Source organism: Suillus fuscotomentosus (assembly GCF_016647785.1).
Source record: "Suillus fuscotomentosus strain FC203 chromosome Unknown F5891scaffold_55, whole genome shotgun sequence".
NCBI lineage: Eukaryota > Fungi > Basidiomycota > Agaricomycetes > Boletales > Suillaceae > Suillus > Suillus fuscotomentosus.
Window position 1 is genome coordinate 341550 of NW_024539567.1, and position 12584 is coordinate 354133.

The following is a 12584-nucleotide window of genomic DNA, read 5'->3' on the forward strand; positions in this document are numbered from 1 at the left end:
TGGTAACGCGTTATTGACAAATATGTATTGTTTGTAGTTATGGGTCCAACATTATTTGGCTCACGTTCGATTTGTGACTCGGAGTTGTTCAGACATTTAAACATTTCTTGCTTCAAGACAGACGCCTTTTTTTCAGTAGCGGCTTCCTGTTACGAAGGCTTTAAGCCGTTTACGCATTCACGCATCCAACGCTCTCTCATAAAGTCAAATCCAAGATCCATTAACAAGCATTTATCAACGCTCAACGATCATCTCAACGTTCACCATGATTCCTTTTATTCCAACTCTTATTCTGGCTTTCGTCTCGTTTATATCATCAGCTTTCGTGATTTTTCGTATAGTAATTCCAATTCTTCCGCCTCATCCTTTAAGCAGACGTGTCGCTCCCGTGTGTATTCAATTTTCCCATGAGCCTCTAATAGCTAATCTTTTTTTAGTCCGAGTTTGGACTGCCTGACTATAATTTTCGTTCTCTTTCTTCAGCCGACAAGAGTCACCTGTGGTTGGCTTCTCTTGATGTCCTGGCTCTGTGCGTCTTCATTTGGCAGGCATTTAGTGAATATTATGGTGGCCCTGCGGCATATGGCGAGGCCGGTGACGCTGCATCCTCAGCAAGGTTGTGGTTTGCCTTGACAATCAGGCAAACCTGTCTTTTTGTCGTATCCGCACTCACGTTGATCAACATTCGTATGGGGCGGTCAGTGTCTTTCGGATCCAGACACTGGATGTTGTGGGCACCCACCCTGCTCCTGGGGCTCGCGTCCACTATACTCTCTGGCTTTTTTGCGGCGGGAGATATTACAAGTCTTTTCGTTGGACTCTTGGCATATTCCACTACTGTTGCCGTCCTGAGCAGTGCATCATTTGGCAGTCTCGTATACACTCTCGTGGTGATCCGACGCAATCTCGCTGCACTGAACGATCCTACAGACAGCTGGCCACCTACCAAAGAAGTCGAGGATAAACCCCGCCCCTCGTTTGCGACTGAGGATGTTGACGTCCTCAGGGAAGGTAGCTCCTGGCTCACCTCTGATGCCGGCAGTACGCATCAGGACTCAGTGTCCAACTGGTCTTTCTCAACTCACCAAGCGCACCCCCGTCCTGGTTCCTTGGGCGCCGACTGTGCTGTGACATCCAAAACCTCCCTTGCGCCTAAATCGTCTTACTGGTTCGATCCGCCCACACCTGTGACCGGTGATGCATTAATTCCACCAGTCCCATCATTGCCTTCATCATACCCTTCATCGCCTGCTGATGCCCTAAGCTCCGATCCCGATCCTTTCCGTCGTGATGCTCCGGGTCGGCCACGTCTCGACTCACAGAGCTCATGGCTGACTTCGCCGTCTGGGTCTCAAATCTCACTGTCTGCATGGTCCTATCCCACTAGCCATCAAGGCGGCGTCAGTGCCGTGGATCTTAATGCTGAGCTTCTTCCCCAATGCAATCGGCCTCCGACCCCTGCTCTGTCAAGTGCTCGAGTTCTTGGAGGATATGGATACCAGGGTGACTCAGAAAGGGGTATTGCTTCTCTGGCGTATAACGGTAATGATGTTGATATCTCAATTTATCGGTACGCCTGCTGGATGATGACAATTTGGGTACCTTTAGTAAGTCCTCCTTGTTTCACGATACAACTGGCTCTAATAGCTGGTCACCAGGCGCTCTCCATGCCATATATTTTATCTTTCGTCGGAAAAGGTTTCGTATCTTCTGCCACGCCTCTTCTTCTTGCCCTCTCGGTCACGCTGTCTTCGCCTCTCCTTGCCATGAACATCATTATGCGCTCGCCCATCCCCATCCCGACCGGTCTTTTCGAGGTTCATGGAGAACCTCCTTCTATCTGCATGCGGGCGCCATCTCCGGCTGTCACTCTCACCGACTGCAACCGCGAGTGCAAGCGGTCTGGGTCAGTTACAGTTGTCGAAGGGAGACGCTCTGGAGATGTCTGGCTCTCACAAGGGGATGCCGTGGAGGGGAAAGGCAAACTTAGCAGGGCACTTGGTCTTATGACCCCTGTTCCGCGCCTAGCTGTACTGCCCCCCGAAGACGAAAAGGAAGATGGAGAGATGACGCCCCCTCTGCCAATGCAGACTGAGTCTGAATCATTCAATACTTCTGTGTTCCCTAATACCTCTTGTTCTGCGGAGTTCGGGAGAATTAGGAAGCAATCAGTTCAGTCGAGGATTTCAGGCGATGAATTCGCCTCGAGAATAATGGTTGCCCAGAGGCATTATTCTGCGCTCGCAACTACGGTGATTGTCACTGCATCACCGGAGAAGAAAAGTGGCGATTTACTCACTGTAACCACTGATGTTGGCGTAGAGAAGAAGCCGGTCCTTTCTAGTTCTTCGCACCTCCGCTCTCGCTCTGTTTCCTCGGTCATCGGTCAGGCGATCAGTACAGACTATAGCCCTAGCCCTAGCCCCAGCCGACCTCCGTCTCAACCTCTTCCTCCCACACCTCCTAATGTTCGTCTTGCCAAGCAACAATCAACGCGCACTCTCATCCACCGGAAGTCGTATTCGTCTGGTTATAGCTTCGGTGCAACTGTCAACGACGATGTCAACGAGATCGATGTGCTCACCGCTGGTGTTCTGCCGCTTCTGGTACCTGGCTTAAAGGTTGGAAATGATATGAAGCTCAAGGATTTCGAGTTCGAGTTCGACCCCCCTGTCAGCAGCACTGTGACAAAGAAGAAGCGCCTGCCAGCTTCCTGCACTCAGAAGGATGATGGTGACTTCGGTGTGCTCGCCAACAGAGAGTGGGAAAGTACCGCGCTGCACTCGACAACCGCCAATGACAAGGTCAGGCTCAACAAGGCATCTGCTCACAAGAGACATCAGTTCAGTCTTCCTAGGTAAGCTAGCCCCCGACTCCCACGTTTGTTCTGATGTTGGTTGTGCAGTCTTGGTCTTCGCAAGGACACAGTTAGTAATTTGAAATCCGAGATTGGGCGCACGCTTGCTACAAGGATTGGGGGATATGCTACTGTAAACGATGGAAGGTGCAACACGGCCTGGGGGGACGACTCGGAACCGGCCTCCAACCATCTCGCAGATCCCCCCGTGAATGTTGATAAGCAGCCTGTTCAGAATGGTGCTTCTCTCTGTCGCACGGCGTCTACTCGCACTCGTGGTCTTCGTGCCGAAGTCCCTCACAACATGGAAAGTGCACGTACCTCCGTCGCTACCCTCGACACTGCAACAATATTTCCTCCGTCATCCGCTGCGTCCACGGTCACCCTCTTTGACCCTATGACCGAATTCGATCCTGCTGCGCAAAGCACGCCACTGCACGAAAAAGAATATCATTTTGCACGAAAACATCAAGCTGCCGCTACACCTCGCTCTCAACCGACTTCACAACGCTCAAGCATTGTATATATTAGATCATCCGAGAAACACACTCAAGCATCATCAGAGCCAGAGGCTCAACCGCCCACCGAACGAAATAACACCAATGACATGTCATCTCTTACAGTCGCACAGTGGTCCACCCGGGTGGTGAAACCACTTATACTCCCGTCCAGCAAGCAGCGCAAGGACGCCACAGAGCCCGCAACGAAGTCGGGCTCGAATTCTCTTCGTACTCTTTCCCTTCTTAAAGATCGTGTTTCAAACCATGACAGTACTGGCGACGCCCGTAACGGGTTCGCAGGTACACGACCGCTCGTTCTTGGAAAGAAGAAGTCAAAGACAGTGAAAGAGCACGATGAGAATGTTGCTCCCAGCGCTAGTTCTGTGAACAAGCATCTGAAGCCACTCAAGCTTAGTCGGACAGAGTCGAGCAAGGTTCGCGGCATACTTCGCAAGGACGAAACGCTCCCTATCGTGTTGGTTCGCCCACCGTCTAACCAGATGGAGTCGATTTACGAGGTTCGGTGAACACTGACTTATAGTTTTTACGCTTTCCCCTCCAATCATGCTGTTTGCTTTGTTTTTTTTTGCTTCCTTGAGCGTCTGCTCTTAATTTTTTTTTCGTTTTCGTGCTTTCATGTTCCTTTTACATTTTCCGCAGTGCGTTTGGTTTCGCTATCACGTTTCACATAGAAATTTAATTGTCACGAAGTTAACTAATGTCCAAATTATTGCATGTATCGTCGACGCCGTATACAGTACAGCTTTATGCCTTACCCTTCCAATCTTATATGTTGATCCTTTTCGTGTCGGTCACAATCAGGCTTATGTGGTGGCGTAACATTGTGATATGAGTCGCTAGCACCTGTCATCAGTAAGTACATCAATCGACGATTGAAATACTAGGTGCATAAGCTAATCGATCACGGAGATGAACCATTCGGCGAAAGATTTGCTTTTCATTCATGTAGATCTACCACTGACATCTCATAGACCTGTCCTTTTCATCCGTGTGTGGTCGGGTATTCATCCTTCCCTTATGCCAAAGGTCGCCGTCGTACGTTTTGCACCTTGAAGAACAACAAGTCAACACTACGCTCTACCTCTACTACTACTGTGAGGATGCAACTGCGTGAACTAGGACGTATATGTAGAACCGTTTCGCGAAATTAAAATTACATAGTTCGTCATATCGGATAGGCGACAAAGAAATAGCGTATTGTAGTGGTATTAGGACTATTGGGTCTTTGTCAACGATTGTCGAAGGCCGCGGGTCTGTATATACCCGTCGTACGCATCCTTCGCATCCTGGAGAAGAGTCGCCAAAAGTGTCTGTTCGTTGCTGTTGAGCCCTGACAGATTAACATTTCCGGGTTGAAAGATACTCGTGTCGTCCTCTTCTTTCTCGACCTGAGCCACCACTTGCTCCCTCCACTTCTGCCATACTGGCGTCTCATTAGGCAAAAACTCCAACAGAATCTTCATCGGCTCAATATCCTTGAGAGGCCTTGGTAAGTTTTCGCAAAGAACGAAGCATGTGAATGCAGCCATGCTGGTCCGCGTGCCAGCGTTGAAACCGACTATGGCTGAGTTGTGAAGTTTGATGGTCTCGCAAAAGAGTTTTCGTTGTAGTTTTTCATTATCTAGGGATGCGAGGAAGGAGTTGTACGCCCAGGATGCGACCACCGATGTCAGGAACATGATTTGACCGATCAGCAATCCCTGGGGGATGAGGAGGAGCTGTAGCAGAAATTGGACCTCAAGGAGTAGCGAGCACAGCCCGATAGCTGTATACTCTGGTGCTCCTTTCAGCTTGAGCGAAAATTTCCCCTTCGTGATTGCATTCACGTCCTTTTCCTTTCCCTTCAGGATGATGACGCCATTCTGCATCAAGAGGATCCCATCTCCTGGAGGGGAGCCCTCAGCTGGGTTCTTGACAGTTTCGATATCAAGGACTCCGGAGCCGATGATGAAACACGTGACACCACTAGAAATAATCCCGAGGAGGATCATCGCAAAGCAGTACCAGTCTGCGAATAAGGCGGAAAAGATGCATGTACTGATGCTGACCAGGATAGGGAAGCTGGCGAAGACGGCGTGGTGGTAGCTCATGGTCTGTACAAGAAGGTTGTGATATGCGATTTCAGGGACAGTGACGATAGAGATGCGTGAATTCGTAGTGGTTCGTGTGGCAGGAAGAGGAAGTGGCGTTGCATCATCTGTCCCCTGCGTTAGGAGATGTGCAAAGTGTCCTGTCTGTTGCATGACAGTTCCTGAGCGTGACGCCACGTATTTCGGGCCAGTCTTCACGTCTAACTTGAACGCAATAGCTGGATCGTGGTTGGAGCCAGGAAAAAGACCGCTCCAAAATCTTGACTTGGATATCCTGCCGAACTCCTTGGCTATAGTGTAGCTGCCGGGGGAGTTGTACCAGCCAAGCCATCTACGTCCCCTATACAAGTGCACAGTAGCCATGGCGGTGATAGCTTCCTCGCCGCCGAAGAAACCAGCAACACCGGAAGCATCGAGACTGAATTTTTGAGAATCAGCAATTGGCCCAAGCAATGGAGGCATTTAAGACGAGTCAGAAGTTTCGAGTTCGTCATCGGGTTGCCCGTCACTATATACCTAGACCTGCGGCCCGCTCTATCGCATGTTCTGGAACTAGGAGGGCAAAAATAGCCCTTTCTGAGAGCTTGTGGTGAGCGCTCTGAACCCTGATCACATCCGAGTGGTGCGGGAGATCCCCTCGTGGTGGCAGTGCCAGCGTTAAACATCCTGTAGAACTTCGCAAAGAAGAACGATCACGTCGCAAATAGTTCGTCATGATGACTACACTCGGGCACTCTGAGCCCTGAACCCCTCAGAGTCTGTACATCACGGAAGCTCCCCACATGGTATACGCGCTAGCACCAGAATGCGATCCTGTAAACGAGATTAATTCACGATCCCGGTTCAAGCATGATGCATAGCGTTTTAATTAAGAGGAAGCGACCGTTCATTGGCACTCGGTAGCGTGTACATCATGTTCGGTTAGGAAACAAAATATAGCCGGGCACGATGCATGATGGTTGCATGTTCTGTGGAATGCGATGGATAGTCACTTCGATTCGATGATCCAGTGTGGCTGTAAGTACTTATCTTCACGATGCATCAGTGTGAATTCTGGAATATCCACGAACTCGGGAAATGCCGCCGGCAGAAACCTTGCTTGGGAACAAATTGCAAATTAGAATGTTGGTTCAGAACGGAACTTAATCCAATGCTCATGGGCGTCACAATCCAAATACCACAGCTAGTCCGAGTCCGAGGTTTGAACCAGGGGAAAATATCAGGTTGCCCGAATTTCTTGGCAACAGCATGATCTCTCGGTGCCAGCGGGCGGCGAAATCGCTTCATCCCTACCCAAGAATCCTGTAACGCCCGATTGAAATGTGACTGGTTCATTGGTACATCGAAGGCAGGCATTTTCAATCCTTTTCGAACCTTGATGGAATCGCTACCCTTATTGAGGCACACTTACGAGCCATTTTCTCTTACTGTAGCGAAGGCCTAGATTTGCTAAAGGGGTCAAAGCCAAACGGATTCTTTGGAAAGATTCACAAGTACGTCTCCTCTGTACTAGTTGCTGGGAAGCTAGTGCTTCATTTTTTTTTGGCAGAAAGCCGCTTCCGAAATAGACCATGCACAGAAGCCCCTGACCTAGCGCAGGGGCAGAGGAAGACATCGTCTTCATCGCAGACCAGAAGATATGATTTACTAGTACGTTGTCCAACTTTGTTTCATCGCCACTCGGACTGTCGAGACATAACATGATTCTCATAACTTACTCGTACCTCCTGCTGGCGCGCACACTACCTTGGAGGCAATTTCACCGAAGTTTCATCAACCCGCAGTGCCTTGCATAACCGATCTCCGTGTACCTTCCCTTGTCACTCTGAAGGGAATAAAGGGACGAGTTGTAGATCCGAGACGTTGCGAGTGGGGGAAAGAGAACATCACCTGACCGGAAATTGCGCGAGAAACCAAGAGGAGCTGCGACATGAACTGTGCCAACGGGAGGAGCATAGTGAAATGCTGGCCTTGAGGCAGCCCCACAAAATCAACGTACGGTAAGTCTTGGAGCCGATTACATCAGGCCAGCACGTTGTTTGTGAGATATAATCGGAAGCAATGAACCAGCGCGCCAATAGGATATCATTGGACACCGACTTCCTGGAATATGTTGACGCCCGACCTTCTAGAACATGCTGACGCCCGACCTTCTGGAACATAATGATTCTCACCAAACCTGGTCGTCACAGCCCATCATACATTTGGTAACACTCGTATAGCTGTGGCAACTCATCGATGTGAATGATAATAATTTCAAAGCTCACCATTCAAATTCCACCCCGAAATAGGCTGATAACAGTCACAGAAGGTTCACCCTGAGTGGCAAGAGAGCATTTTTTGGGATGCTATGCGCTGTAGGCGACAGTGCCAATGGAGAGATACGATGCAACGGGGCTCGTGTCTGTTGCACATCAATGGTACCATCGTGTCAGAAGTAGTTGCGTTATTGAAGACGAACCCTTACCATTCGATGCAGGGTCCCATATTTAAGATTGGCAAGGTATTCTCAACTATGCGAGAAGCTCGAGACATTAATCGCATTTCTGAAGGAATCAGCTGTGCTTTAATTCCGACACTCGCGAGCGGCATAGCGGGCTTTGAATGTAGTGTGCGTCGAGAGTGAAAAAATGGGAGTGCGTGATTGCGATTACATGACTAGACAGTGTCTCGTGTTCTCGCACCCATATCTGAACGATCCTGCACCGATGGAGAGGGAGGCAGAACCTCCAAACGACTGGGTAAACGTGTACTCGGGCGGAGATCACCGAGGTGTGCAGAACAGGGGTATAAACTCTATTTGTATTTGAAAATTTTCTCAACACGACCCCGAAGAGTAACTTAGCTAGTCCACTTCAGTGAGGACTTACACTTGTCTGAATGCACCGGCAGCCACCGTGTTCTGATCAAGGCTGTGACTCCTTCGGCTCCTTTGATGTAAAGATGAGTGGTGCACCGGTGAGTCGTTTCAGATGGCATGTCTTAGATTGTTCAAATCTGGCGGCAGATAAAATGCATGATTGATTACAGTCGCATGATAGAATCAATGTACGTAGATGCAAGTTACATCTTCCTCAGCCACACTTAAGCCAAAGCTTTTCGTTCACAGCCAGTTCGTATGCGGTGCGAGCGTCCTCTAACAGGTTTTCGAGAAGCTTTTGGTCATTGGGCTTGAACATATCTTTCTCCTGGTCACTCATCTGGAGCAAATCGTAGCAAGTGTCTCGGCTGCAAACTTTCTGGTCCCTCATTACACCCAAGACCTTTTCTCTCCATGTCGTCCATACTGGCGTATCATTTGGAATGAATTTGCGGATGATACCTTCTGGTTCGAAACCTAGTTTCTTCCACTCCGATTCTTCATAAACACCAGGAGGCTGGAGCATCAGGCATGCGAATACGGCGGCAGTTGTTCTCGTGCCAAGGCTGTAAGTCCGCATATGTTGCTCATTCAGATTGAGTGCTTCTAGGAGTAACTCTTCCTGGATATGCTCGTTGTCGATCGAGGACAAGTACAGGTTGTACGCCCACGAAGCTGCGAAAGAGGACAGGAACATAATTTGACCAAAGAATGTGCCCTGGGGAATTAAGAGCAGTTGCGCGAGGAGTTGTGCAACGAGCAGGAGCGAACACGATCCAATAGCAAAGTACTCGTCCCTGATGGGTACGACCTCATGGTTTGGACCTTGGTCTAAAGATATGTTTCGAAAACCGTCCTCTGCATCGCTTCTGCGGTTTGATTTGGTTGACCTCGTTCCGTCTCTAAAAACGAAACGTTTCCTCTCTTCCTTCTTGCTCCTCATCTTAACCCAAGGCTCATACCTTAGAGTGAACCTGCCTCTCGTAATGGTAGCGACGTCTTCCTCTTTCCCGAGCAGGAGGACGACATCATCACCGTCCATCAGCATTCCGTCTCCGGGCGGAGCCGTAGGTGCTGACTTCACACCTTGCAGCTCTAAACTTGCAGACCCTATGACCAAGGAGGCCATGCCGTTTGAGATGATGCCAAGAAGGATCATCGAACAACAGAACCAGTCGTATGTCCATCCGCAAAGCGCGCATGTGGTGAAGCTGACAGCTATCGGTAGAATTGCAACGTATTTTTGACGCCCGTCATGAGGTTGAATCGTGCGTACTGGCGGTTTCTCTTTTGCCGTTGATTCCCCAAAAACGAGTTGTGTCTGGATAAGAGTCACGTTATTCCGCTTCGTGACTCTTCCTCCTACATGTACTCCTAGCTCTTCCTTGCATATCTGCATTATCAGATACGCAAGGTGGCCGGTGTGCTCCAGGATGGATCCAGATCTAGAAGCAACATATTTTGGGCCCTGCTTGCCATCAAGCTCGAAGAATTTTGCGGGGTCTTCGTTAGGTCCAGGGAAAAGCCCGTCCCAAAAACGGGAATTTGCGAGCATTCCGAACTTTTTGCCAACGTTCCAGCTGCCAGGTGAGTTGTACCATCCCATATATTTTCGGTACTTGTAAAGATGAATGGTTTGCATTGCGGAGATGGCTTCTTCACCCCCAAAGAACCCTGCGACGCCAGATACGTCGAGGTCAAAATGACCTGTTTGGATGTCAACGGGATGTTTGTAGGGCATGGTACGTATGTTGCAATTTGTTTCACAGAATACGGTCCACAGCTGCTCTTTTAAGTGGCGCACCTGATGGGGCGCATGGAGTCAGCACATGAGGAAGCACATGAGGACTAGCTATCCAGCACGTGTTCTCCCCGTGTAATATCCTCCACCTGTGAAGATTATGCTGCTAATTTCACAATCAATCCCTATTTCAAAAGCAATCCACATGGGTATGTTAGCGACACCTTTACCGGTATGTGCTCGCTCTCATCCGTAGTCATCAGTCTTCACGGTCTGGGCGTATCGAGTTCACCATGTGTTGTGTTGATATGATCTACTAGGGGTTGCAGCATGCAGCGTTGGATAACTCAGAAATGTGGCTGTTGTCTTTGGTCTTATGTACTTGCTCCCGGTAACCTCCATACGCGTCCTGTGTCTTGAAGCAATGACACCAGGAGGCCCTTTCATGTTCTCGAACCCTCGCAGATCTTCTGAGCTAAGCTTGAACGACTTTTCTTCCTCATTTTTTTTCCAATTGCTCCACCACTTTGTCTTTCCATATATTCCATATCCCTGTGTCGTTCGAGATGAAACGTTGCATGCAAAAACTGCTTTTGAGGCCAAATTTCGAAAGTCGTGCATCGCCGAGTGCTTTCCATAGGAGATCGACTTGTATCTTCTCCTGCTCTAAGGACGACAAAAAGAATTATATGCCCATGAGGCTGCAACCGATGAGATGAACATGATCTGCCCGAATGTCGATTCCTGAGGGATGAAAAGGAGCTGGAGAAGAAACTGCGCAAGGAGGAGAAACGAGCAAAGTCCAATTCGTCTGTACTCTGGGCCGCCATGCATCCTCGGAACAAATTTGTCTTTCGTTATTGGATTGACGTCTTTCTCTGAGCCTCGGACAATGACCACGTTTTTTTGCATGAGGAGTATCCCATCTGCGGGAGGCGTGTCTGGAGAGAGTTCTTTCCTGTTCTTTCACGCCAGAATTTAGAAAGAAAGTCGAGTCGAGCAGAGCTGATGACAAAGCAAGATTTCCCAGCACGACTATATTGTCTAAGGACCATGTCGCTGCTTGTCCAATGTACTTAAAGTGAGGACAGGACTCGAAACGTCCGGTGGGTAGAGGCATGAGGTAGTTTGTTGACTCTGTTCAATTTCTTATCCCCGTTGAACGTGTCAGGTGTTGAGAGCCGAAGAACCCGAGGACGGAAAGGCCGATAGAGGAGGATATGGGACTACGGCCGAAGAGTAAGGCAGCTCGAGGTGCGAGCGCCACCAAACGGAGATTCCAGACGACGTGTCAACGTCGGCTATCTTTTTTCATTCCTTTAGTATATGTTTTCATCAAAAGGCCAGCTGGCGCACTCACCATATAAAAGCAGCCATCCACCATCGAAACATCTCAGATTCGTAATCCGAATACTGAGATGTAAGTCTTCTAATGTAACGTTTGAGTACAAGTACTAACATATACCGTAGCTTACCTGTCTAGGTAAAAACACTTGTCAATAAAGAGATTCGTAATCCGAATACTGAGATCTTACCTGTCTAGCCTCGCGTGAACGCCCTGCTATACTCTCAATAGGTTATGAGCCCTGCCCCGGTCATGGACACAACGCTCCCCACTACCAGTTCGAGCCTGTTCAACGTTCCCAAGTTAGCCGAAGACGGCACAAACTGGATAACATACAAAGAACGTACGTTAACGGCCATTGGAGCAAGAGGTTTGATGCGTTATGTGGACGGCCGGGCAGTACGACCTATCCCGTTCCTAGTCGATCCCAAGACTGGAGCCGTAACGAAGAAGGACGGCACCGTCCCTACCCAGACCGAGATCGATGACCTGGATAAGAAACTGGATGATTATTACCAGCGAAATTCGCTGGTAAAACAACAAGTGTTCAGCAGCATAACTGATCGTCTGCTGCTGCGGGTACAGAAGCTGGAGGCTGCATCCGAAGTCTGGAAGGAGGTCTGTCAAATACACGAAGGCAAAACCGAATTAGTACAAATCGACCTCCGTCGTCGACTTCAGGAGACGCGATGCAAAGAAAACGGCGACGTACGTGCACATTTCAGCGAGATGCTGCGCATCCGCGAGTCCCTTGCGGGAATGGGCGCCTCCATCGAAGAAAAAGACTTCTACGCTATAATATTGGGGTCGCTCCCAGAATCGTACCGTCCCATCCTGTCGTCGATCAATGCGGTGGCCAAGATCACCAAAAAGGTCCTAAGTACATACGAACTTGTCAACGTCATCACCGAGGAATACGAGCATCGTTTGCTTACCGACAGACGCCCGTCTAAACGTGGCACTAACTCTGCCCTCTCCGCGCGCGCCAACGACGCGAAGTCCAAAATCGCGGATGGCGCTGCACCCCACTACAACCCAGATGCGCTCTGTCAGAACTGTGACCGAAAGGGGCACTACAAGAGTGAGTGCTGGAGGAAAGGGGGAGGGAAGGAGGGTCAAGGTCCCAAGCAGAAGGCTAGAAGGGGAGGACGCACCCAAAAGCAGAGTGCT

The 12584-nt window shown here is 49.5% G+C and overlaps 3 protein-coding genes across 3 annotated transcripts; 1 reads left to right on the plus strand and 2 right to left on the minus strand.

Moving 5' to 3' along the window:
• Positions 1–103: 103 nt before the first annotated feature.
• Positions 104–4154, plus strand: F5891DRAFT_1054157 (uncharacterized protein). The gene is made up of 4 exons (XM_041362609.1): positions 104–388; positions 438–1607; positions 1659–2857; positions 2906–4154. The coding sequence occupies exons 1-4, from the start codon at positions 266–268 to the stop codon at positions 3882–3884; spliced, it is 3471 nt and encodes a 1156-aa protein (XP_041222073.1). The 5' UTR covers positions 104–265; the 3' UTR covers positions 3885–4154.
• Positions 4155–4511: 357 nt separating this feature from the next.
• On the minus strand, positions 4512–6159 carry F5891DRAFT_595490 (uncharacterized protein). The gene has a single exon (XM_041372415.1). The coding sequence runs from the start codon at positions 5928–5930 to the stop codon at positions 4593–4595; it is 1338 nt and encodes a 445-aa protein (XP_041222074.1). The 5' UTR covers positions 5931–6159; the 3' UTR covers positions 4512–4592.
• A 2140-nt stretch (positions 6160–8299) lies between these two features.
• On the minus strand, positions 8300–10074 carry F5891DRAFT_1054163 (uncharacterized protein). Its single transcript, XM_041362610.1, has 5 exons — positions 9978–10074; positions 9557–9915; positions 8578–9505; positions 8476–8516; positions 8300–8426 (listed from the first exon to the last, which is right to left on the minus strand). The coding sequence occupies exons 2-4, from the start codon at positions 9881–9883 to the stop codon at positions 8512–8514; spliced, it is 1260 nt and encodes a 419-aa protein (XP_041222075.1). The 5' UTR covers positions 9884–9915; positions 9978–10074; the 3' UTR covers positions 8300–8426; positions 8476–8511.
• Between the last annotated feature and the right edge of the window lie 2510 nt (positions 10075–12584).